This window comes from Equus quagga, chromosome 1 (genome assembly GCF_021613505.1).
Source record: "Equus quagga isolate Etosha38 chromosome 1, UCLA_HA_Equagga_1.0, whole genome shotgun sequence".
In the NCBI taxonomy this organism is placed as follows: Eukaryota; Metazoa; Chordata; class Mammalia; order Perissodactyla; family Equidae; genus Equus; species Equus quagga.
Genome location: NC_060267.1, coordinates 137,086,583 through 137,113,654, shown reverse-complemented (window position 1 = coordinate 137,113,654; position 27,072 = coordinate 137,086,583). Strand labels below are relative to the sequence as shown.

General features: G+C 37.9%; 1 protein-coding gene across 1 annotated transcript in view; it reads right to left on the bottom strand.

The window, feature by feature from the left end:
* PRKAR2A (protein kinase cAMP-dependent type II regulatory subunit alpha) overlaps positions 1–27,072 on the bottom strand; it is a 120,548-nt gene that overhangs the window by 39,481 nt on the left and 53,995 nt on the right. Inside the window, exons 2-5 of the mRNA XM_046669729.1 lie at positions 19,348–19,383; positions 9,090–9,142; positions 6,471–6,554; positions 1,582–1,688 (exon numbers count right to left, since the gene is read on the bottom strand). Of these exons, the coding sequence (XP_046525685.1) occupies positions 1,582–1,688; positions 6,471–6,554; positions 9,090–9,142; positions 19,348–19,383 (280 nt within the window). The remainder of the gene's footprint in view (positions 1–1,581; positions 1,689–6,470; positions 6,555–9,089; positions 9,143–19,347; positions 19,384–27,072) is intronic.

Here is a 27,072-nt window from a genome sequence, read left to right as displayed (position 1 = left end):
AAAGAGGTTTCCTAACCTCTCCCACTCAGGTCCTCTTCCAAATAATGGGACATATTTTTTATCATTGTTGTTATCACCATACTATGTAACAATTATCTATTTAAGGGTCTATCTCTCCAACTAGATAATGAGATTTCTGAAGTCAGGAATCATATCTTTTTACTTGAATGACAGTCTTTCTAACTTGTTAATAATCACTTTCCCTGCACATAAAAGATAATCCCTCTCATTTACATGTATAACAAATCATTTCCTCTGTAGACAGGCATTTCAACCTTTAAGCTATGGGTATGCACAGGTACATGCTTATTTTCCAGACTGTAGGTGCCTATTAGGATTCCTGTCCTGGTGGGGAGCACATGGCAGAGCAAGGGGAAAATGTGGCTTCTGAAGGTAGTGATATAACTTAAAAAATTATTCTGTCACTACTTATAGAATTCTATGTAGGAAGCATAAGCATAACAGATAAAAGTAAAACAGTCTTTAAGAAGATATTGTTTGCATCATCTTTCTCTTTAAATAAAACATTTCTTCTAATTATAATAATTTGGCACAGTTATCAAGGGTCCAAAGGTTACCCAAGGAGTGAAAAAGTTTTTTGTTCAAGAACCTGAAAGAGCAAAGGCTCAACAAGAAACGGGACCAACTGAATCTAGTACAGCTACTTGACAGAGATTAAAAGAACCTCAACAATTAGGGAAACAATTGGAAAAATGTGAACAAGGTCTGTACAGTAGAGGACAGAACTGTATAAATGTTAATTTCTCATTTTTATAATTATTCTGTGCTTATGTAATAGAATGTCCTATTTTTAGGGAATATCCTCTGAAGTATTCAGAGATAAAAGAGCATTATACCTGCAACTTACTCTCAAATAATAAAGTGAATGTGGTAAAACATTAACCTGGAGAACCCAGATTTACGAGAATTTTTTATACTATTTGTATAACGTTTCTGTAACTCCAAAATTATTTCAAAAGAAAAAATTTAAAAATAATTAATGGAAGATATCGGGTAAAGCAACGTCTCGTTGATCTTAAACTCTGGTGAGGATGTTCCTTTCAGGACTGAGAGGGGGTCAGAAGGAGCCCCCCAGGGGACACTAACAGCTCAAGAAGTTGGGCCACACTATGGCGAGCAGGTCAAATCTACAGATTTCATGTCTCCAAAAATGGCTTATACCTGGAACAGAGCCAGAAGGGGCAAGGGACATGGAGGTCAAGGCAGTATATTCATGTATAAAATTACTGGAATTGAAAGATCCAAATGACAATATAGTAGCATGGCTATTCTTCAGGGAATTGCTTCACTTGAACACTGTCAAATAACACGTTTATAAAGCACACCTTGCATATCTCGCCTAATTGTAAAGAAGACTTTCTACTGTGGATAGTGGCAGCACAAGTATGGGTTTTACTGAGGACTCAGGACAGCAGTAGACAGAAGGGGGCAAGCTTTAGGAAGCTTGTTCACCTGGCCCTACATCTTCTCTGGGATGAACAAAGTGTAGGGTGAAGCACTTTCAATAAATCATGAATCTTATTAAGTGTAGTCAGACAATTACAAAGCTCCATCTCCTACCGCTCTATGACATAAAAGTTGTCTCCGTCATCTCCTTGGTCAATGACATGCTCGTCGACTTTGACTGTCCTTTCAAACATAGCATCAAGGACCTGAGAAAGCTGTTCCTGCAGGGTACACACAGGAGAAAAGATGGTTTTTACATCTGCTGGAAAAAAATGACTATGCTTATCTCAGTCTGTGACTACACAGTGGAAGTCCTCACATCAGACTGTTTCGCCATATAAGCAGAAATCTAAAGGCTATTTGAAACAAATGCTTTCCTGTGACCATTAAGCTTTTTATCTTTATATATACAACATACAGCACAGCTGCCAAGTTTTTTGAGGCAGTGTTGTTTTGAAAAAACACTCCATAATTTACACAAAGTTACGTTATCAAAATCATGGTGCCCATTTTCCCAGCCATGCCCATGTGACTGTCCACTATGTCATGTGTAAAGCCATGTGATGCCACCTTCCTACAGGTGTTGATCTTAACAAGATCATCAGATCTAAAGGGTTGGGGGCTGACCCTGTGGCCTAGTGGTTAAGTTCAGTGTGCTCTGCTTTGGCAGCCTGGGATTGGTTCCCAGGTGCAGACCTATATGACTCATCAGCAGCCATACTGTGGCAGCAACCTACATATAAAATAGAGGAAGACTGGCACAGATGCTAGCTCAGGGCAAGTTTTCCTCAGCAAAACAAAAACAAAAACAAAACTAAAGGGTTGGGATGGCCTCAGAGGTTATCTCATGGTGCAGCACAACAATTGCTTCTGACTAGCCAAGCACATCACTTAACCTCTCTAAGCCTCAGTTCGTTCATATGTAGAAAAGGGTTTAATAAATAGTTCCTAACTCATCAATTTTTATGAATAAAGGAGAAAAATCTAAGGAAAGTATCACACAACAGGTACTCAATAAATGAGATGTTATCAGACGGCTAATATTGCTTCAATCATTTATATGTAAAACGTACGATTACTTACTTATCAGTACTATCTGCCATAACCAGAAGGTAACTGTATTGATAAGTATAATGAAAACAAAACAACGTTATTAAATTAAAACAGTGGTTTCAAGTCTAGGGCCAGCGTCCCTCTGTCAAGCAGGGAGATCAGTGACTGTTACGGGGCACTAAGGAATACCAGCTTCCACTCAAAGACAGACTTTCTCTTTGGAGGAATGAGGAATGAAGACCTGGCAAGGAAATAATTTTATTCCTGCATAATTCCACGTGATTTAGTGTTCTGTTGATGTGACTGTGCTACTTAAAATAATCAAGAATCACCAAAAGCATCTCTTTAGTTCCTTAGTTCCATGTGTGTTGAATACTGTACAACTGACAAATACTAAAAGGGAAGGCTTCTATTCATGTGCTATCCATGCTCATGTGGAATGTGAGCCCAGTGTTGCCAGAAATCTGTTTAAATATAGACAATAAACTCAAATTTTCATGTACAATACAGACTAAATACATATATTTCTACCTGGCTGTACCTGGCCTATGGGCTGTCCATTGGCAGCCTCTTGTTCTAAGAAACTCTTCTTATGGCCTAGACTCTTCAAAAACATCAGTGTCGTGAGATATAGAACAAGGTGCCAGGGGGAGCATTCTAGATTAGGGGGAACTAAAATAACACCATGACAACCAAAAGTAACGTTGGTTCAAGATTAAAAAACAAAATAAAAGGCTATAGAGAACTTTACTGGGAAAATCTGAATATGGACTGTATGTTAGGTAATATTACACCTATGTTAAATTTCTTGGGTTTAATAATGGTATTACGTTAATGTAAGAGAATATCCTTGTTCTTGGAAAACACATCTTAAGATATCTAGAGGTTAAGAGTCATGATGTCTTAAGCATATTCATAAATGGCTCAGAACAAAAGAAAACACTAGTTTACACGTACTTATATGTGTGTGTAAACACACGAGGGAAAGAATAAATGTGGCAAAATGTTAACGATTGGTCAGTCTAGGTTAAGGGTATATGAGTATTTGTGATACTATTCTTTTGATTTTTCTGTGAATTTGAAAATTTTAAAACAGAAATTTGGAAAATAAATTTTTAAAAATTGAAACAAACACCCTCACCAGAATGGCTAAAATTTGAAAAGACAGACAATATCAAATGCTGGTAAGGATATGGAGCAACTGGGAATCTCTTACATTATTGGAAGGAATGCAAAATGGTACAACTGCTTTTATAAAGATCTGGCAGACTTTTACAAAATCAAACATATACCTACCCTATGACTCAGCAATTTTGACCTCAGGTATTTTACTGAAGAGGAATGGAAAAAAAAAAGCTCACAAAAAGACTTGTACAAAATGTGCACAGCATTATTCATGAGAGCTAAAGACAAGAAAGAGATCAAGTATCCATCAACAGACAAATGGATAAGCAAAATGGTATGTTCATATAATGGAATCCTACTCAGCAATAAAAAGGTATGAACTAACATCACCAGCAACAAAACACATTGACATCATGGACCCCTTGATATGATGCTCTGAGAAGGACAACATAATTTCTGTGGTAGTCTGGCCAAAAATGTATACCCATATTCCAATCATGAGGAAACATCAGACAAATTCAAATTGAGATACAGTTCTCCTCAAAGTGTCAAGATCATGAAAGACTAGGAAGGACTGAAAATTGTCACAGACTTAAGGACACTAAGGAAAAATAACAACTAAATGCAATGTGGGGTTCTGGCTTGGATCCTTAACCAGGAAAAAAAACATTAGTGAGAAAACCAGTGGAATTTGAATAAGGTCTGTAGTTTAATAGTATCGTAACAACATTAATTTCCTGGTTTTAATAACTGTACTATGGTTACATAAGATGTTAATATCGGGGGAAGCTGGATGAGGGGTATATAGGAACTCTGTGCTATTTTTACAACTTTCTTGTGAGTCTAAAACTAGCTCAAAATAACAAGTGAAAAAAGAAAAAAGAAAGAACTACTGATATATGCAACAACATGGATGAACCTCAAAAACATTATGCTGAGTGAAAGGAGTCTTGCACAAAAAAGACTCCTACTATATGAGACTGTATGATTCCATTTGTATGAAATCTAAGAACAGGTAAAATTAATATATTGTAGAATAAACATAAATAGTAGTTGCCTCTGGAGGTGGGGCAAGAATTGATCATGAAGGGGCATGAGGTCACATTTCGGGCTGGGGGCAATGTTCTATATCTTGATAGAGGTTTGGATTACCTAAGTGAGTACACTTGTCAAACCTCAACGAATGCAAACTTAAAAGTTGCGCATGTCGCTGTACGAAAGTTTTACATTAAAAAAAACTATGAACAAATACTGAACTCTAGTTCATGATATACATGCCAAAGTATTTAAGGGAAAGTACACTGATATCTGCAATTTACCATAAAAGGCACGCAAAAAAATAAAATGGGCTAATGCATGGGCCAGCAAACAGATGCTTGTTTTTATAAATAATGTTTTATTGGAACATAGCTACACACCCTTTCATTTACATATCATCTGTGGCTGCTTTCCTGCTACAATAACAGAGTTGAGCAGTTGTGACAGAAATATTTATTATCTGGTTCTTAAAGAAAAAGTTTGACAAACCCCTTTGCTGAGGGATGGGTAGCTGGTACATAAGCAACAAGCATAGTAAAATGTTAATGTTAGAGTTAAGGCAGTGGATAAATGCATATTCCGTATAATTCTTTCAACTGTTTCGTTTGGTAAAATATTAAAAAATATAATTAAATCTGAAAATTCAGTTATCATTTTTTAACACTCAAATGGTATTCTCCAAAACTAAGAAAACTCTGAATAGCAGATTGACATAGCACCTTCCCTTAGAATATATAATGGTATAAAATTTACAAGGGGTTTTATTCACAGTAGAGAAAGAAACAAATCCCCTTTCCATTGATACAGATGGGTCTTCCAGGGAAAACAGCTGACACAGACCAGTATTTCTCACAATGAGCCTTTCCTTGAGCCCAAGGTCCTTGTTTTATTCAGCCTCAGACTAAAAAAATCCTAATTAAAGTTCTGGCTATTCCTATAACCACACAGCTACCAAACAGACTGGCTTATAGACACCAAGGATGGTTAATTCTCTTGACTGATATACCATGAATTCATGTTTGATCGACTAGATTCCCAGGAAGGGCTGTGGGGATATCTTCAGAAGACTTATTTGCAGGAGCTGGGTAGTAGGGGAATTCTAATCCCATCCTTCCTGTTTCTGCACATTCTAGGATTCCCCAGTAGGCCCAGCACCTCAGCCATTCATGTGGCTTCAGTGTGTGGCCCTCAAAGCAGAGAACAAACAGGAAATTTGAAGATTTTTCTGTCCTCATCAGGTAGCCCCTACTCTCTATCTCCACCAAGGGAGGGAAGACAGGCCCAGGCATAGATCCTTGCTGGGACCCTGCAGATACACAATGCTCTGTGTATACCCCATGCCTGAGATCTTTGCCAAGAAGTAATCACAAGAGGTGCCCCATACCTAGGGTCTAAGAAGCAATCACACACTTCCAGTGGGTTAAGTGCTACTGGTAAAAGAGAACTCCACACTGGCATCTTTGGAGAAAGGACTCTGCAGTATAAATTCAGATGCTCCAAACTAAGCCAGGGTCATGTAAACCTGAGCATTTCCTTTCAACATGAAATTGCATGGTCATCAAGTGGTATTGTCTTGGAGGAATTACCAAAGCAGTTCAGAGAAATACTAAAAGTCATTTGAAAAGCTCATTATGGGTTACACTGGTCAACACAATGCAAACATTTGTTAAGCAAGATGAATCTAAAGTTTTATGCCTCACATGGTTGTGGCTAAGACGCTAAAAACTATTTAAATGACAAATAGGAAAAAAGCTAAACGACAAAAATATTTGAAAAATCAATGTTACCTCATCAAGATTTTTGAAAAGGAGAATATCTTTGCAAGCTTCCTGAAGTCTGCATCTCTGTTGATCAGTTTTAGGATGAATCACCTGCCAATCCAAATAAAACCAGGCAATTTTTTTTATTCCATTTTAAAATCTTACTTCACTTACAAATTGTTATATTTCTTTCTCCTAAAAACTGGGAAAAATTAAAAGCATGTTTACTTATAATTTTAATTCTATACAAATACCAAGCAGTGCCCTGATCGTGGAGGTGCAATGTGACAGAGGGTGAAGAGCACTCAGCCTGGAGCTACCCCACTGGCTGTGTGGCTGGCAGCAAGTCAGCTACTCCTGGGAGACTCAGAGTCCTCATCTGTAAAGCAGAGGGTTATAGATTTGCTCATTCAATAAATATTAAGCACCTACTAGATACCAGGCACTGTCCTACCCCAGGGAACACAGTGGCGGACACAGACATAACACCTGCTCTCACATTCAATAAACACATAAAATATGTCAAAGAGTGACAAGGTTAAGGAAAAAAATAAGGTAGGGAAGGGTGATAAAAAGAGTGTGTGAGAGAGAGTGTATGTGTGTGTGTACACGGCCAGATGAGGTCTCACTGAGGTGACATTTGTGTAAAACTCTCAAAGAAGTCAGGAAAACCTGAGGGAGTGAGTCATAAGGATATCTCTGTGGGAAGAGCATCTCGAGCAGAAGGAACAGCAAGTGAAAACAAGGCCTTATCGTAGGTGAATAGCATGTCAGAAATAAACAGCAAACAGGTGTGACTGACGCAGAGCAAGGGGAAAGATTAGAAGGAGAACAGGTTGGGGGTTTGGGTGGGGTGATGCCCAAATCACAGAGGTGCTGTAGGTTACAGAACTAGAATTTTTTCTCTGGGGACACGGGGCAATTTGAGGGTTCTGACTGAGGAAGGAAGGAGATCTGACTAATGTTTTTAAAGGTTCACACTGGCTGCTGAGTGAAGAACAGCTTAAGGGAAGCAAGAGTGGAAGCCAGGAAGCCACTGCAATTATCCCAGTGCCAGATGGTGGTGGTTAGGACCAGAATGGTAGTCATGGAGGTGTTGAGAAGTAGTGGAATTTTGGATGTGTTTTGAAGACTGAGTCCATCAGATTTGCCGAAAAGCTGAATGTGGGTATGCAAAAATGAGAGGAGCTGAGGGTGACCCTAAAGTTTTGGGCTTGAGCAACTAGAAGGGTGGAGCTGTCACAAATTGAGTTGGGAAGACTAGGGTGGAGAAGAATATTTAAAGAAAAATAATCAGAAGCTCATGTTAAGTTTAAGTTGTCTATGCAAATCTAAGTGGAGATGGCAAGTAAACAACTGCTATACAAGTTAGAATTCAAACGTCAACAATTTATTAGTAGCCATAGGAGTAGCGATATCTACAAAATTAGAGTTATCAAAAGGGTTAAATGAGTTAATACATGCAGTGTTTAAAACACTACCTGGCATTTAATAGGCACTCCAAAACTATTACAATTATTATAGATAGTCAATAAATATTTATTGAACTAAATTGAATAAATGTTCATCGAACTAAAAAGAATAATTATTGCTTGGTATTGCCGCTATAATTGAGAGACCTATCAAGCTCCTTCCTAAGTATTGTCCTCACCCTAAAAAAAACGGGTACATCATTTAATCTGGTCAGAAATAACAGATGTCAAAAGTGTTAAATATTTTAAATATGTGATATTAAAAAGTTAGTAAAAAACTGTTTTAACTTTCAAAAGTCATCAAGAATTTTACAATATCCAGAAAAACTTTTTTTAAAACTACATGTCTATTATATTCACACAACGGTAGCATTTTATTACTAGAATAGTTCAGAAATGTTTCATAGGCTACTCATTTTAAGGTATGTTTGAAAGATCATTCAAATTTCTTTTATAACATCAATCTTTTAAAAATAACTGTTCATATTTGCTTTCATAAAATTAAGTTGTTATGTGTACAGAAGTTTAAAAACCTCAGTTTTCTAAAAAGCACCCAAATCAACCATAGTCTTGCTACAACCACTGTTAACATCTGGGATCTATCCTTCCAGAAATAACTCTTTGTATAGATAGACAGACAGATTTTTAAAATTATGTCTTATTTTATAAAATGCGCTATAAAACATATCTCATATAAGCATCATTCCATGTCATTAAACCCTATCATTTCCAATGGCTGCAGATTCTCTCGATTCGAATGTACCATAATTTGGCCCCGGTAATCACCTATTTGGGGTCATTTAGGTTGTTTCCATTTTTTGCTATTACAACACTACAATGATCTCTGTTTGTACATTTTGTTAGAGATGAATTCTCCAGTAACTGCTGTGTCAGTTGGCTTGACTATGTTTAAGGCTCTGACAGCTCCAACCATAACCTTCTTATCTCCTCAACCTTCTTACCATAACCTCAACTTTCTTACCATAACTTCAACCAATGCTGCTTTCATTCTTCTTAATGTCGGTCAACATGTTAGATAAAAAATGGCAACTGGCTGAGATTTTAATTTGCATTTACTCTAATTATCAGCATGATTAGATCTGATGTGTTGAGGAAGAAGGGAGTGAGTGGGGAATAAAACAATTCTACCTAACACCTCTGCTGCAGTTCTTACCCTTGGATCAGTATCTTCCTCCTCCTCATCAGGATTATAGGTCTCAGCACAGACTAAATTTGGAGAGAAAAAATAAAGAGAAAAATGAATAAAATAGATGTGCGCTTTTACTAGAAAAATAGGAAGTAAACAATTTTCTTTTAGTCACTGTTTTCTAAGGCTGTGATGATTTTTCTAATCCCTTCTTTCAACTAACAAATATATTAAGTACCTACTAATGCCAGGCATACTTTTAGGTGCTGAAAAGCTAGCTCTCTAGGGATTTGTAGTCCCAGATAGGAGAAAGATGATAAATATATCATCTACTAAATCCTTTTGTAGTGGCAAGGACAAGCAAGGAGGTAGTGTGTCTACTGAATTACAAAGCAGGTGTGGAAAACTAGAAGGTACAATGTATGCAATATAAACATATGCAGTAATTACGAAAAGAACTAAAATAGCTTAACATCATTATGTACATGAATGACTTAAAAATAAGAAGGAATTTTAAACAAAATAAATACCCTACGTCAAGCTCTTTTCTTCATACAATATTATATAAATCTAAAACCAACCTGATTTTCTTTGTAGGTAACCTCTGTACTAGTTGTCTGCAGGACTTGTCTTTGTCGTAATTCAAAGACTTAAAAAATATTCAGTGCACAACTGTTTATAATAGCAAAATATCAGAAATGACATAAGTACCCATTTGAATAACATAGCTGTAACAAAGAATAAGGAAAGTCTCCATGGGCTGATAGATAGTGAGTTCTAGGGGGAAAACAGCAAAAAAAAAAAGCGAGGTGAAGAAGAGTATACCTAGTATGCCATCCCTTCCATAAGAAAGGACTTTCATGAGAAAGAAGGAGAGCTAAGAATGGGGGTGGGGGGGTAAATATACAAATATGAATATATACATAAAAAAACCTTTTTACCCTTTTATTTTTCCAAAAGGAAACAAGATAAACCAGAAAGTAATTAATCACCCATAAGTTGATAACATAACCACAGAGAAGGAAACGAGAGTTATTTTAAGTAGTTTCTGAACACAGTACTCTGACCGTCCACCCTGAGTGGGATATATTCCAACAACAAAAAAAGAACTGCTGTTGGTAGTGGTAGAGCAATTCTGAAACTCTTCTGTGTGTATTACAGTAGTAAGTAAATAAGTAAACACACAGGTGTTTTTTACTGGGAAGAAGAGAGATACAAATATGGAAGAAAAGAAGGATTAGAATTGGAGATGCCAGTACAAGTCGTGATTTAAAAATCTTACCCTTAGGTGTTAGTGGCAAAGAGACAACGAATTATTTGGGGAATAAAAAAGTTAGTGTACTCACTAACAAAACTGTTTTGCCAAGAATGATCTAGATGTGATCACTGGTGGTGCCCAGAATGTAGCAAACCTGTTTCTTCTTCATAATACAGCCACTACAGCTGGGGAAATTTTTATTCTAATAAATCCTTAATTATCTGCAATGGCCATGTGACCTAGGGTGATTTACTGCAAATCTCCATCTTCTCTTCTACATAACGGAGCTAACAGTAGTGATTCTCCCTCTGAGGACTGTCATAAAGATTCAAATAGACAAGTGCCTGGGACACAGAAAGGATGAAGTAAATGCCAACTCTTTGAACCATTAGTATTATCACTTCTGTTCCATTTGCTCTGGTTTTCAGGAATATTATTATTATCTTGGTTCTACTCTCTAACTCAGTTCTTTCAAGAACTGTCCTTTCTTCAAGGCTGCCCTCCATCACAGATTTTGCCCATAACAATTTTACTTCGCTTTTTTTGCCTTCTCTGTGTATTAATTCCTGCTTATTGAGTTTAGTTCCCTTATAGTCTTTCCTTGTTGTCAGCATTAGTGCAGGGAAAAATAGAAGGCAGCAGGAAAAGAGGAAGACCAAATATGAGATGGACTGTTTCCATAAAGGAAGCCACAAGCATGAGTCTACAGAAGCTGAGTAGGGCTGTTGAGGACAGGACATTGTGGGTATCACTCATTCATAAGGTCACCAGGAGTCAGAGCTGACTTGACCGCATGCAACCACAAATACTCTTTCCTTACCATACCCATTTCCCTTTTCATCTCAGTCTATTCTTTCCTTGGCTTTTTACTCAGAATTCATAAAGGCAATGACTTTCTGCACTTTATGATCATTTTGTAGTGAACTTTTCTAATCTTCATACCTCATTTATCCTTAATCGGCTAAATTCATTCATAGGCCCTATATTGTTTGTTAGGGTTTATTTCTTGTTTGTTAGTAGGCAAGGAATATAAATGGTTCTTGATCCTACACTCAATTCATTTGTGTGATGGCTAAAAAAACTCTATATATCTAAAACTAGAGGATAAGCCGATACATATTGCTTTCAATTTAATTCCTGGTTTCTTGGAGACACTTACCCAGTGGAGCCCTGGTCTAGCTGCATCCCAGTTTCTCCTTCCTCATTGTTTCTCTGAACTAATGGAATACCTGAGAAATAGTGACTGCCAACATGTCCTATAGATAGGACTCCCTTCCCTGCCCTGCCTACAGTATTCTACTTGTGTGGACGACGTCTCCTGTGCTGTAATGCCATCAATACTCTGCCTGTCCAATAGGAACCCAGTATCCTTAAATAGATAGAGAAAAATTACGGAGAAGGGAATAAGATGACAGATACCATTCTAGTCCCTAGAACAGTATCAGGTAATATTCTGCAGAAAGGGCTACCCAGTCCCTGGCTAGTGAAGGCTTTGGGTAGCTAAACCAGGGAACTGACAAGCGGGATGTAGATAATGACTATCTTTCTCCAAGCCATTCCTGTTTCCATAAGATGAGGTCAGGATGTGTTTATCTCAGATCTGTCCTACAGATTAAGGCAGACTCCTTCCTGAGTTCCTAGACATTACTGCTGCCACTTTTTGAATCTTCATAGGTATTTTAGTAGGAGACTGAAGACCCTCAAGCATTGAGGGCAGCTAACCAGACATGATGTTTAAATTGTGAGCCTCTTGGTTCTCTGTGCTCTTGATTCATTTTGTTACTATTAGCCCAGTTTTCTAAACTAGAAATTTGGAATTCACCATGACTTCCTTCTTTCACCTCTCATCCAATGAATACATCAAATTCTACTTCAGAAATATTCTCATATTCGACCTTTTTTCAGTCTACTCCAATTGCTACTCCTTGGTCTAGGACTTCAAAATGTCTTCTTAGGGGTCGGTCTGGTGGTACAGAGGTTAAGTTTGCACACTCTGCTTCGGCAGCTGGGGGTTTGCAGGTTCAGATGCCGGGCGCAGACCTAGCACCACTCATCAAGCCATGCTGTGGCGGCATCCCAAATAAAATAGAGGAAGATCTGCACAGAGTTAGCTCAGGACCAATCTTCCTCACACACACACACCCCCCCCACCAAAGTCTTCTTAGAAAAATACATTTAAAAAGCCCTCACTTTGGGGGCTGGCCCCGTGGCCGAGTGGTTAAGTTCGCGCGCTCCGCTGCAGGCGGCCCAGTGTTTCGTTAGTTCGAATCCTGGGCGCGGACATGGCACTGCTCATCAGACCATGCTGAGGCAGCGTCCCACATGCCACAACTAGAGGAACCCACAACGAAGAATACACAACTATGTACCGGGGGTGCTTTGGGGAGAAAAAGGAAAAAATAAAAAATCTTTAAAAAAAAAAAGCCCTCACTTTGGAGATAGATGGGTACATTGGTATTATTATACTAACTTCCTGTACTTTTGCATATGTATGAAAATTTTCAATTAGAAAGTTTAAAATAATAAGTCTTCAATGATGAGACTGACAAGATTTTACCGATAATGACACTTAGTTTTGGGCTAGCTTATTTCCAGGCTTGCTTTTCCTCTGATTTTAGAGGAAAGTATTTTAGCAATTTAGCTCATTTTTATATTTTTAGACATTAATGTAACTGAGGCAGCAAATGTCATAGTCTTCAATTCTTAAAGTACAGCACTATGATTTAAACAAAAGTAGTTATTTTAATTAAAATTATACTTCTATTTGTAGAAAAAACATTGTCTTTATTTTTCAAACTGGTTTTGAATTTTTTCCCTTTTCTTTTGAACTCTGGACTCATCTTTCTTTGCCCACTTCTTCTATTTACATCCAACCTCTCTCTTTGTTCCTGGTTCTGATCCCAAATTACTTTTTCTCATTTTCTATATAAAAATCCATTTTTACATGCTATGTGATTGCTGCCCCTTATGGTTCTAAACATCAGGGAGCTTAGTCAGTGTACAAGTTGCCTGGGGGAGGCCCAGAGTCTGTGTGATTCCTATGTAGCCTCAAGAACTACACTGAGTGTCATGAGATGCTCAAGACCTACTGAAAACGAAAACCTAAAAGTCCAGCACAGTCCCTTGAGGGAATTGATTTTGCCCCAGTTCTCCAGCAGATGTCACTAGTCAGTAAAATGAAACCGTATAAAGTAACAATAGATTATCCAGCACAATTTCTTTTCCCAAACTTTAACAGCGCTTCCTTCATCCAGAAAGTGAATCATTAAAATGCGCTTGTGAGAGACAACCCTTTCATTTCTACAAAGAAATGAGCACAGATTCCAGTCACAGGCCTGAAGTCCTGTGCTACCCTGCCAGCTCCCACGTAGAGTTGATATAGCCTAGGTGTATTTGTCAGCTTGGGCTGCCATAACAAAGTGCCACAGACTGGGTGGCTTAAACAACAGAAATTTATTTCCTCACAGTTCTGGAGGTTGGAAGAAAGATCACGGTATTGGCAGGTTTTGTTTCTCCTGAGGCTCTTTCCTTGGCTTGCAGATAGCTGCATTCTCACTGTGTCCTCACAAGGCCTTTTCTCTGTGAGTGCACTCTTGGTGTCTCTTCTTCTTATAAGGACACCAATCCTATTAGATTAGGGTCCCACCCTCATGACCTCATCTAATTTTAATTACCTCTTTAAAAGCCCTATCTCTAAATATCATCACATTGGGGTTTGGCCTCAAAATATCAATTTGAGGGGGACACAATTTAGTCTATAACAATGGGTTTCTAAGTTATTTTAAGCAATGCTTAGTAATATTTCAGCTGAAGATAGCTATAGATGGAAAAAATACTGAATACTGTGAAAGGATATAGACAAAATAAGTATTTAAGTACATTGCAAGCATGTAAGCCCTAAAAGGCATGGATATCTGGTGAAGAGAACCTGTCATGCAGAAATGTGTGACTGACGTGGCATCAGATTCTTGTAGACTGCACTGTTGACTGTATCACACTCATCACTAGAGTCAGATACTCCCTGCCTAAATGTGGCATGATGCCAACACACAAATTTCTGATTAATGTACTCTGAAGCTTCAACACATATTTAATAAATGAAAGGGGTTTTTTTCAGATGAAGTTCTTTAATTAACAGAATCAGACTAACATTTCTAACTCAAAGACAGTTAACACTAATTTAGGACTATTTCAAGAAAGCTTGCCTTTAAAGAATTTATGAACTCTCTTCATTTGATGTATTTATCACTTGATGTAGAGGGACTGTTCTGCTAGAACTTGGAACTTGGAAGGCACAGCTTTTCAATTCCAATTCTAGTGCTTTGCAAGGGAGAGGCAGCATCAAGAAGGGGAAGAGCCCATCTTTGAAGATACACACACTGGGGTCTAAGCTTGGATCCAGCTAGCCCTCACCTGCTATTTCTCAATGTCTCCAATCCTTGGTCTCTTCAGGGGTAAGAGGTGATAACAATACAAGAACCATGTAAAGGGTTAATAACAGAAGGTGATATTTAAAACACAGGGCCGGGCTCACAGGAGACACTCAACAACTGCTGGCTCTCCTATGCTGCTTTACATTCCAGATTATTATTCAGTCAGATACCCTGAGTTGTTGAGTCTCTTCTGCAGTCTTTGACACAGCACATATCCTCACACAACTGGTTTTTGTTGAAGTCTTTGGATCACATCAGGAGCCCCAATCCTCACCTCTCTTTCCAATATTATCTTATCTCCTCCCCTACAGCCAGAGTAGCCAGGCCCAGTTCATTCTCCTTCGAGTCTTAAGGCATTCTACCACCTAAAATGCATCCTTCTTGGTACTAGCCAAATAGTAACCATGTTTTTCAATTTCCAGTGCAATTTCTGCCTCCCTCCAAGAAGTGTTTCTTGATTTTTTTTAGCCTAATTTCTCCTCCTGATTCCTGATCCCTTCTGTTGTTCCTTCCTTCCATTCATCTATCCATATTTATTGACACTGTTCTAAGTGTTAACTATACATCAATAAACAAAACAGACAAAATTCCCTGCCCAATTGGAACTTATACTCTAATATAGGGAACTAGATAATAAATAGGATAAAAAGCTAAAAGAGATAAACAGATAGATAGATAGATAGATAGGTAGATGATAGATAGAGCAGGCACTAAGGAGAAAATAAAGGGAGCTAGGTAGTGTGCGTGTGTGTGTTGGGAAGGGAGAGGATTTTACATAGGCCTTACTGAAGGTCTAAGTGAGAAGGTGTCTCTCAAAAGGTCTGAAGAATTTGAGTAAGCAATCCACAAAGATAATTTTGGTGAGATATGGAAGCAAAAGTCTGATTAGAATGGGCTCGAGAGAGAACAGAAGAAGAGAAACTAGAAACAACAAATATGGACTACTCTTTCAAGGGGTTTTCCTGTAAAGATATGGACAGAAAAAGGGTGGTGGCTGGAAAAGGAAGAGTGGTTAAAAAAAGTTTTATTTTTTAAGAAGGGAGAGCCAACAATGTTTCTTTGCTGAGAAGAATAATCCAATTGAAGGATAAAGACTATGCAAGATAAAGCAGAGGTAACTGTTGGAAGGATGAAGGGATGAGATCTAGTGTATAGGTAGACACTGGTCTCATACGCAGGTGAGGAAGGATAGATGTGGTGGTGGGAGTCTACGGAAATTCTCTTCTGTTGCTTCTATTTCCTTAGTTAAATAGAGAATAAGAACATCTCCTAGGAATGAGAATGGGAAGGAGGTATAAGTTTTGGGGGAGAGAAGGTATGAAAGACTTATCTAGGAGAAAAGGAGAGTGAGAGAAGCATGGACACACAGTATGATTGCTGGCATCAAGAGCCTACTAGAAGTTAATGATTATAAACAGAAAGTAAGATCAGTCAACAGGGCTGTGTATTTTCCTTAAATCAAGTACAGCTGTGATGTAGACATATCCTAAGCAGAGAGGTGGGCTTAACCAGAGTATGGTTTAGCCAAGCAAGCAAAAAAGGAAAAGCAAGTTGAGGGGTATGTGCCAAGATGTGATGCTAATCACTGATCGAAGATTTTAAGGTGAGTAAAGAAGTGAAGAATAGTAAAAAAGGAGGCAGGATCAATCAGTTGTCAGGGTTGGAGTAGGACAGCAAAGGAGCACAGAACACACCAGGTAGTGGTAGGAGACGGGGATCATTGATTTAGAGCATGAAGAGTTGTCATGCTTGTCATATGAGAGTACAACCATGGGAGTAAGTGGCTGAAGTGGGGTGGAAGACAAGATCCTTGGAGGAGAGGAGGTCAAGGAAGTGATGGGCTAGACATTGGAAGGACTATGTGGAAATAAGAAGGAACAACCCGAGGATTATTAGATGACTGAAACAAGGTTGGGCAGTGGCTGGTAGAATATAATAATGTGAGGTCTGAGGAAGGAGAGAGAATGGTCTGGAAGTGGCAGTGAGGAGCAATAGAGACATTGACTCATCTCCTATCAGTGTTACAAAGAAGATGGAAGAGCCATCATTTGAGAAGCCTGCAGGCAAGCCAAGCTTCAGCTAGAGCAGCAAGATGAAAGCTGCACTCAGAGAAGAGGCGAAGAATTTAGGGGATTTAGCTGAAGACTGACCAAGAGTTACAGACGGTATAAGAAAGGGTCCTTAGAGATAGGAAGGGTAGTACTTAGGACCCATGTTGCCTTTGGGCACATTATCACCTCGACTGTTTCAAGTTACTTAACCTCTGCTTTGCTTCCAGTTTGCCATCTTGGCATGTACTTCATAGTTTTAATGTGAGGGTTATATTCAACAATACAAGGCAGGCATTGAGAAAGACCTTAAAACTGTGTACCTAGCACATATCTGCACTCAAAAAATATTGGCTATTGCTACAGGCTTTTTCCTCTCATGCATAACCATTTTGGATTCTTTTAAAAATCTTTTATTTTCACTTAACATTTGAATCAAATAGTTTTAAATCTTCAATAAGATTGCAAAATCTCAATGGAGAATGACGATACCATGCACTTGTCTGAGTCTTCCAAAGAGTTCAAGGACTGAATTACACTGACAGAAAGCTCAAGAGGCAATTTGTGAACTGTTAACACCATCTGTGATCTCTGGAGGAGATGTTACTGTACTCTCCATCTCCCAGATCTGTCCTATAGATGTCAAGGGATATTACTAATCTTTTGGGAAAAAAGGTGTGCAGGGCAGGGATGAACAGACATGAGAGACAATACCTCTTGAGTCTGGCACAACCTTAATCCCTACTCTATTTCCTCTCTGTAAATGACTCTCTATACATAAGGACATATTCTTCAATCTCCTTTCAACAGACTTTGGTTCTGAAAACATAATTGAACAGATCTTCTCAAAGAAAAGGACAGAGGGACAGAAAAGGAATTCCGAGCCTTATCAGCTCTTAAATCATTAGACAATTTTTTTTTTTTTTAGGAAGATTAGCCCTGAGCTAACATCCACTGCCAATCCTCCTCTTTTTGCTGAGGAAGACTGGACCTGAGCTAATATCCGTGCCCATATTCCTCTACTTTATATGCCTGCCACAGCATGGCTTGCCAAGCGGTGCCATGTCTGCACCTGGGAGTTGAACCAGCGAACCCCGGGCTGCCAAAGCAGAACATGTGCACTTAACTGCTGCACCACTGGGCCGGCCCCTATAAGACAAGTTAAAAGCAAGAAACCTTCCTAAAACAAGGGCATGTGAAAGAAGAAGTGATACACACAGCTCGCACAGCAATTATGAAATACATTAACATCCCAATTGTACAACCAAATAAATTCTAGATGTATCAAAAGTCAAACATTTTAATTATAAGAAAAACTTTCAGAAAACATATTTATCAGCTGTATGAAAAGAGAGGGACCTTCTCAGCCTAGGAGCAATCATGAAAAAAAAGTAGAGGATGTATATATTCAATAAGTATTTACTAACTGCCTGCTATGTGCCAGGCAGTGTCCAAGGTACCAGTCACATATTAAAATTTTTGAGTCAGGGGCAGGCCCCGTGGCTGAGTGGTTAAGTTTGCATGCTCTGCTTCAGTGGCCTGGGGTTTGCCAGTTCAGATCCTGGGAGCACACTTACTTACCACTCATCAAGCCATGCTGTGGCAGCATCCCACATAGAAGAACTAGAATGACCTAGAACTAGGATATACAACTATGTACTGGGATTTTGGGGAGAAAGAAAAAAAAAGAGGAAGATTGGCAACAAATTTTAGCTCAGGGCCAATCTTCCTCACCAAAACAAACAAACAAACAAAAAAGCATACTTTAAAATTTTGAGTCAATAAAAAATAGTAAAATTAAAATAAGTAGCATAACCAACCTGGAAAATTTTGCATTAAAAATTTCAAAAGATTAAAAGTCATGAGAGAAATTTACTCAAACTTATAAAAAAGAATCTAGACCATACTAGATAAAAGGTAAAAATATTACCAAACTAGTCTCATACAAGAAAATAAAAATAGACTTCTCATATTTGAAAAATGCTCATTTTTGTTAATAATCAAAGGAATGCCAAAATAAAACAATCTGAGGTACTATTTTACATCTAAATAAAAGGAGTAGGCACCGTCCACATTAGTGAAATCGTGGTGGAAAACAGGCCTTTGCAAGGTGTCTTTCTCCCTGCAACCTCTTTTGTAGACCATCTCTAGAAAATAACACACAGAGAAAGCCATGGCAATGTTTAGTTTCTGACCAGAGAATGCCATTCCTCGTACTATAACTGAGGAAATAATTTAAGTGGCTCAAAACATATGCAAGAAGTTAATGGCAGCATAATCTAGAACACCAGAAATAGTAATAGGAAAAGCAGCCATAATTATGAACACATGGAAAAATATTAATGACATAAATGAGACAAACTACAGCAATATAAAAATACTCAGAACTTAAAATGAAACAGAATGAAGGAATCACAGGTAATTTTTATAATGTTCTTTAGTGCTGGTAATTTATCTTTTAATTAAAAAGGTCAGTTTATTTTTATTTAAGATAATCCTATCTTAAAATAGTATTTTAGCAGTATGTTATGAAAAAGAACACATACCTGATACTCGTCGATCAAATCTGCTAGGAACTGGAACTGCAATACAAAGAAGAAGCAACATTTAGTCGTCATGTCTCATGAACCCATTTTTATTCTCCCTTTTTGGAAAGATGTTTGACAAAGCACCTCAATACCAAGTGGTGGGTCAATTCATAATCTTCTATAATCAACCACAGAGTAGATCAAGATGATCATATAAAGACAACATAGAGAACAATACACCTCTTTGAAAACAAGCTCTTTATAACTCAAGGTGGCAATTTTATTTCTGCTTACATCCATGTTCCATCTAATTTGCATCATACCAAATGAAGAAGTCTACCAAATTTATTGCTAATGTTAGGATATAGTTAAATTTTCTTCTTTAACAGTCTTTAAGAATAATCTGAAGACCTGTTAGAAAATATCATTTAAATTTCATTTTAAAATAATTTAATGAGTATTGCACTAAAATGAAAAATAAATTAACCATTCAGTTATACTCTCCCTCAATACGACTGGGTTTTCTCCTGCCCACGGTCAGTGTATTAATCAGAAAAATGTACCAGATGTCTTTAGGTTGAAAAAAATACAAAATTTTTCTCTTGGCTAATTTCCATTTATCATTTATCATTCCTTATATTTAATGGTTATCTAAATTCTCACTACTAAACCGTATCATTGGAATAAGGCTTTATTTCTTTACCTTCAAAGCTTAATCTGATTATTTTTATTAAAAAATAAAATAAAATACACCTTCTCATCCTCCAAAAAAAAGAGAAATTTGAAGATTAATGAAAAACAAATTGAAGATGGCTCAGAGAGCCAAATTCAACTAATGTGAGGCCTCTGAAACAAGAAGAGGCCCAGGATGGAGGCAAATGACCATTCATCATGATAAGACTAGAATTATCTTTTTGCATAGCATGGGATCAAGGTCATGTTACTGGAACAAACTTGCAAAAATTCCAAAGAAAACCCCAGGCATTACTGATAGAAAGTACCTACAATAGTGCCTCACTACTTCCTCAAAGAAAGAGTGGATTAGTCAAAATTAATCCACCCACCAGAAAAGAAAGATGATAAATTCAGTTCAAAAAGTACAGGTAGGGTACCTAGTATGTGCCATGCCCTATACTAGACAATTGGGGAGATAAGAGTAAACAAAACAAAGACCCCTGATTTCATAGAGCTTGCACTCTAGCTTGAGGAGTGTGATAGAGTTTGCTTTGATCATTTAAAACACACATGCCTGTCACTCAGGTTGACAGATGAAATGTATACCAGCTTAAACCCTCAATCCAGGCCTCATGGGATTTCCATAAAGCTCCACTAAACATTAGTGTATAACCTAAAATTATAAAACACACAATAAAACAATTTAGCATCAGTGCTATGAAGGGAAACCTCAAACAAAGGGTCAGATATCAAGATTACAGAATTGTTATAAAATAAGAACAGCATGTTTAAAATAATTAAGAACATAGAAGAAGGAAAGAAAAGCATAAAGAAAAGGATAAGATACAACCAAAAACAACCATGGAGAATTGAAAATAAGCTTGAGATATGAGGAAAAAACCAAACCTTAGTCATTGAAATTAAAAACTGTAATGCAAGGCATCCTCTCTCAGTACATAACATCTAAAAATGCTGGAAAAATCATTTAAAAATGTCACTATCAACAACCTACCACAACAATATTGATTTAAATGTACAGATAGACGTAGGGCCAGCCCCAGTGGCCTAGTGGCTAAGTTTGGCATGCTCCACTTCAGTGGCCTGGGTTCAGTTCCCAGATGCAGATCTACACCACTGGTCTGTCAGTGGCCATGCTGTGGTAGTGGCTCACATACAAAAAGAGGAAGATTGGCTACAGATGTTAGCTCAGGGTGAATCTTCCTCAGCAAAAAGAGGAAAACTGGCAATAGACATTAGCTCAGGATGAATCTTCCTCAGCAAAAAAAAAAAAGAGAGAAATGTATAGATGTAAATCACAAGGGAAATTAGAAAATACTTTGAGACAAGTGAAAACAAAAATACGATATACCAAAACTTATGGGATACACTGAAAGCAGTGCTAAGAGGAAATTTTATAGCTGTAAATGCCTACATTTAAAAAGAAGAAAGATCTCAAATTAATAATCTAACTGCATATCTTAAGTAGAAAAGAAAAGAGCAAACTAAACACAAAGCTAGCAGAAAGAAGAAAATTCAGAGTGGAGATAAACTATAAAATAGAGCATAGAAAAATAATACAAAACTCAATGAAACGGGGAGCAAAATGTCAGGGTGAGCTGACCCGGGATTCTCTCCCCTCCGAAATACAACAAAAGATTGGAAGAACTGAATTTCAGAGAATAAACATAATGCCAGCTCGTTAGAGACCTACAATACCAAGAAGGCAGAGATCATAAACCTTGCTTTACACCTTCGGAGGCGCTGGAACGGTAGGAGAGAACATCGCTCCGTCCCCTAGAGTCTGCGATTGCTGCGGCATGGGTGGGGAAGGAGCGGGGGAGGGGCCGCGTGACTGGGGATCATCCAGGACTCCTGCCGCTGATTCAGTGGAGACTCGCTGACAGGGGGAAAGCTTCCGTCGGCAGGGACCCTATAAATCAAGGCCCTTGGGAGACCAGAGAACAGAACTGATCTGAACCCAGACCGGCGCGTGTGAGTAACAGCCCCTCCCCCCCAGCAAAGCCACTGGGCGCAGCGATCTTGACCCAAGGCGGAGAGCTAACACAGCGCTCTCCACCCCCATCTAGTGGCGACAGGCTGTAACTGCAACTGAATTCTACCACCAAGAGAAAAAACCGCTCCTCTACCATCCAGCAATTTATAAAAGCCCCAGACCAGAAGGAAAACAATAAAAACACAGAATTAAGTCCTGAGGACTTGGAATTAGGTAAACTAAGTGATAATGAATTCAGAGCAGCTATAATCAAAAAACTCAATGAGGTAGAGAGAAAGATAGAGAAACAAGCCGAGTTCTGGAGTTAATTCACAAAAGAGATTGAAATCATAAAGAAGAATCAAACAGAATTACTTGAGATGAAAAACACAATGGACCAAATAAAACAGAATACGGATTCCCTGAATGCCCGTGTAGACAACATAGAGGAGAAAATTAGCATAATCGAGGACAGACAGGCTGAATGGCGCCAGACAGAGGAAGAAAGAGAACTAAGAATTAAAAAAAATGAAGAAAATCTCCAAGAGATAATGGATTCAATGAGGAGTAAGAACATAAGGATCATAGGAATTCCCGAGAATATGGAAAAGGAAAATGGACCAGAAAGTGTGCTTAATGAAATTATTGAAGAGAACTTCCCAAATCTAGGGATCAACAGAGAAATGTGTGTAGAGGAGGGTTTTAGATCTCCTAGATTTGTCAATGTAAAAAGACCTACTGCAAGGCACATAATAGTAAAGTTGGCAAATAGGAATGATAAGGAGAGAATACTCAGGGAAGTAAGGAAAAAAAAGAGAATAACCTATAAAGGAGCCCCTATCACACTGTCAGCGGATTTCTCTACAGAAACCCTACAAGCTAGGAGAGAATGGAGTGATATATTCAAAGCTTTAAAGGATAAAAACCTTCAGCCAAGAATACTCTATCCAGCAAGAATTTCCTTCAGATACGCGGGAGAAATTAAATCTTTTCCAGACAAACAAAAGTTAAGGGAATTTGTAACTAAAAGCCCTCCATTACAAGAAATCCTCAAGAAGGCTCTCATACTTGAAAAAAGAAAAAAGGGAGAAAGGGGACACAATCCACAGACTAGGGAGACCGATGGATAGAACCAGAACAGGATAGCAAATATTCAATTATAGCATTAGGGTAAAAGTAAGGAAACTACAAAAACAAGGACGATCTTAGCACTCTAACTACAAATTACTAAGACGAGTTGGAATAAAAAATGAAAATAATTATTTAGGAGGGGAAGAGCAAAGGGTCTAAATCAGTATTGGTCAAGTAGGTAAGAGACCACCAGAGAATAGATTATATTATACACGAGATTCTAAATACAAACTTCAAGGTAGACACTAAAATAAAGTACAGAACAGAGTCACAAATCATAGATAAGGAAAAATCTAAGAAACCCAGCATAAGAAATTGCAGTATTAAATGGGTAGTCTAAAGCACACAGGAAAACAAGATAATGAGCTACAGATTGACAGCATTAAGTCCACATGCATCAATAATCACTCTCAATGTGAACGGATTGAACTCTCCAATAAAAAGACACAGAGTGGCAAAATGGATTAAAGAACACGATCCAACAATTTGTTGCCTCCAGGAAACACACCTCAGCCCCAAGGACAAACACAGACTCAGGGTGAAGGGGTGGAGGACAATACTTCAAGCAAATAGCAAGGAAAAAAAGGCAGGTGTTGCAATTCTCATATCAGACCAAGTGGATTTCAAAATAAGAGAGGTAAAGAGAGACACAGAGGGACAATATATAATGATCAAAGGGACACTTCATCAAGAAGAAATAACGCTTATAAATATCTATGCACCCAACACAGGAGCACCAAGATTCATAAAGCAACTATTAACAGACCTAAAGGAAGATGTCAAAAACAACACAATAATAGTAGGGGACCTCAACACCCCACTCACATCAATGGACAGATCATCCAGACAGAAAATCAACAAGGAAATAGTGGAGCTGAATGAAAAACTAAAACAATTGGACTTAATAGACATATATAGATCACTCCACCCTGAAAGAGCTGAATACACATTCTTCTCAAGTGCACATGGAACATTCTCTAGGATAGACCATACGTTGGGAAACAAGGCAAGCCTCTACAAATTTAAAAAAATTGAAACAATAACAAGCATCTTCTCAGATCATAGTGCTATAAGGCTAGAAATTAATTATAAGAAAAAAGCCGAGAAAGGCACAAAGATGTGGAGACTAAAGAACACACTACTGAACAAGCAATGGATCATTGAAGAAATTAAAGAAGAAATAAAAAAATACCTGGAAACAAATGAAAATGATAGCATGCCATACCAACTCATATGGGATACAGCAAAAGCTGTATTAAGAGGAAAATTCATCGCAATACAGGCACATCTTAACAAACAAGAAAAATCCCAAATAAGCAACCTTAAAGCACACCTAACTGAACTAGAGAAAAAAGAACAAATGAAGCCCAAAGTCAGCATAAGGAGAGAAATAATAAAAATCAGAGCAGAAATAAATACTATTGAAACGAAAAAGGCAGTAGAAAGGATCAATGAGACAAAGAGCAGGTTTTCTGAGAAGATAAATAAAATTGACAAACCACCAGCCAGACTTACAAAGAAAAAAAGGGAGAAAGCTCAAATAAACAAAATCAGAAATGAGCGAGGAGAAATAACAACAGACTCTGCAGAAATACAACAGATTATAAGAGAATACTACAAAAAACTATATGCCAACAGAATGGATAACCTAGAGGAAATGGATAAATTCTTGGACTCCTACAATCTCAAAAAGCTCACTCAAGAAGAGGCAGACAATTTGAACAGACCAATCACAAGGAAAGAGATTGAAACAGCAATCAAAAACATCCCAAAGAATAAAACCCCAGGACCAGATGGCTTTCCTGGGGAATTCTACCAAACTTTCAGAGAGGATTTAATACCTATCCTTTTCAAGCTATTCCAAAAAATTAGGGAAGATGGAACACTTCCTAACACATTCTATGAGGCCAACATCATGCTGATACCAAAACCTGACAAGGACACCTCGAAAAAAGAGAACTACAGGCCAATATCACTGATGAACATAGATGCAAAAATTCTAAACAAAATTTTGGCAACCAGAATTCAGCAATTCATCAAAAGAATCATACATCAGGATCAGGTGGGATTCATACCAGGGACACAGGGATGGTTCAACATCTGCAAATCAATCAACGTGATACACCACATCAACAAACTGAGGAATAAAAACCACATGATCATCTCAATAGATGCAGAGAAGGCATTTGACAAGATCCAACAGCCATTTATGATAAAAACTCTGAACAAAATGGGCACAGAAGGAAACTACCTCAACATAATAAAGGCCATATATAACAAACCCATAGCCAACATCATACTCAACGGGCAAAAACTGAACCCCATCCCCCTGAAAACAGGAACGAGACAAGGATGCCCTCTATCACCACTCTTATTTAACATAGTACTGGAGGTCCTGGCCAGAGCAATCAGGCAAGAAAAAGGAATGAAAGGAATCCAAATAGGGAGGGAAGAAGTGAAACTCTCGCTGTTTGCAGACGACATGATCTTATATATAGAAAACCCCAAAGAATCCATTGGAAAACTGTTAGAAGTAATCAACAACTACAGCAAAGTTGCAGGGTATAAAATCAATTTGCATAAATCAGTAGCATTTCTATACTCCAGTAATGAACCAACAGAAAAAGAACTCAAGAATACAATACCATTCACAACCGCAACAAAAAGAATAAAATACCTTGGGGTAAATTTAACTAAGGAAGTGAAGAACCTATATAATGAAAATTACAAGGCCTTTCTGAGAGAATTGGATGACGACATAAGGAGATGGAAAGACATTCCATGTACATGGATTGGAAGAATAAACATAGTTAAAATGTCCATTCTACCTAAAGCAATCTACAGATTCAACGCCATCCCAATCAGAATCCCAATGACATTCTTTACAGAATTAGAACAAAGAATCCTAAAATTCATATGGGGCAACAAAAGACCCCGAAATTCTAAAGCAATCCTGAGAAAAAAGAACAAAACGGGAGGCATCACAATCCCTGACTTCAAAACATACTACAAAGTTACAGTAATCAAAACAGCATCAGACTGGTACAAAAACAGGTGCACAGATCAATGGAACAAAATTGAAAGCCCAGAAATAAAACCACACATCTATGGACAGCTTATCTTTGACAAAGGAGCTGAGGGCATACAATGGAGAAAAGAAAGTCTTTTCAACAAATGGTGCTGGGAAAACTGGAAAGCCACATGTAAAAGAATGAAAATTGACCATTCTTTTTCACCATTCACCAAAATAAACTCAAAATGGATCAAAGACCTAAAGGTGAGACCTGAAACCATAAGGCTTCTGGAAGAAAACGTAGGCAGTACACTCTTTGACATCAGTATTAAAAGGATCTTTTCGGACACCATGCCTTCTCAGAGAAGGGAAACAATAGAAAGAATAAACAAATGGGACTTCATCAGACTAAAGAGCTTCTTCAAGGCAAATGAAAACAGGATTGAAACAAAAACCAACCCACTAACTGGGAAAAAATATTTGCAAGTCATATATCTGACAAAGGCTTAATATCCATAATATATAAAGAACTCTCGCAACTCAACCACAAAACATCAAACAACCCAACCAAACATGGGCTGGAGACATGAACAGACATTTCTCCAAAGAAGATATACTGATGGCCAATAGGCACATGAAAAGATGCTCATCATCGCTGATCATCAGGGAAATGCAAATCAAAACTACACTAAGATATCACCTTACACCCGTTAGAATGACAAAAATATCTAAAACTAATAGCAACAAATGTTGGAGAGGTTGCGGAGAAAAAGGAACCCTCATACACTGCTGGTGGGAATGCAAACTGGTGCAGCCACTATGGAAAACAGTATGGAGATTCCTCAAAAAATTAAAAATAGAACTACCATACGATCCAGCCATCCCACTACTGGGTATTTACTGAAAGAGCTTGAAGTCAGCAATCCCAAAA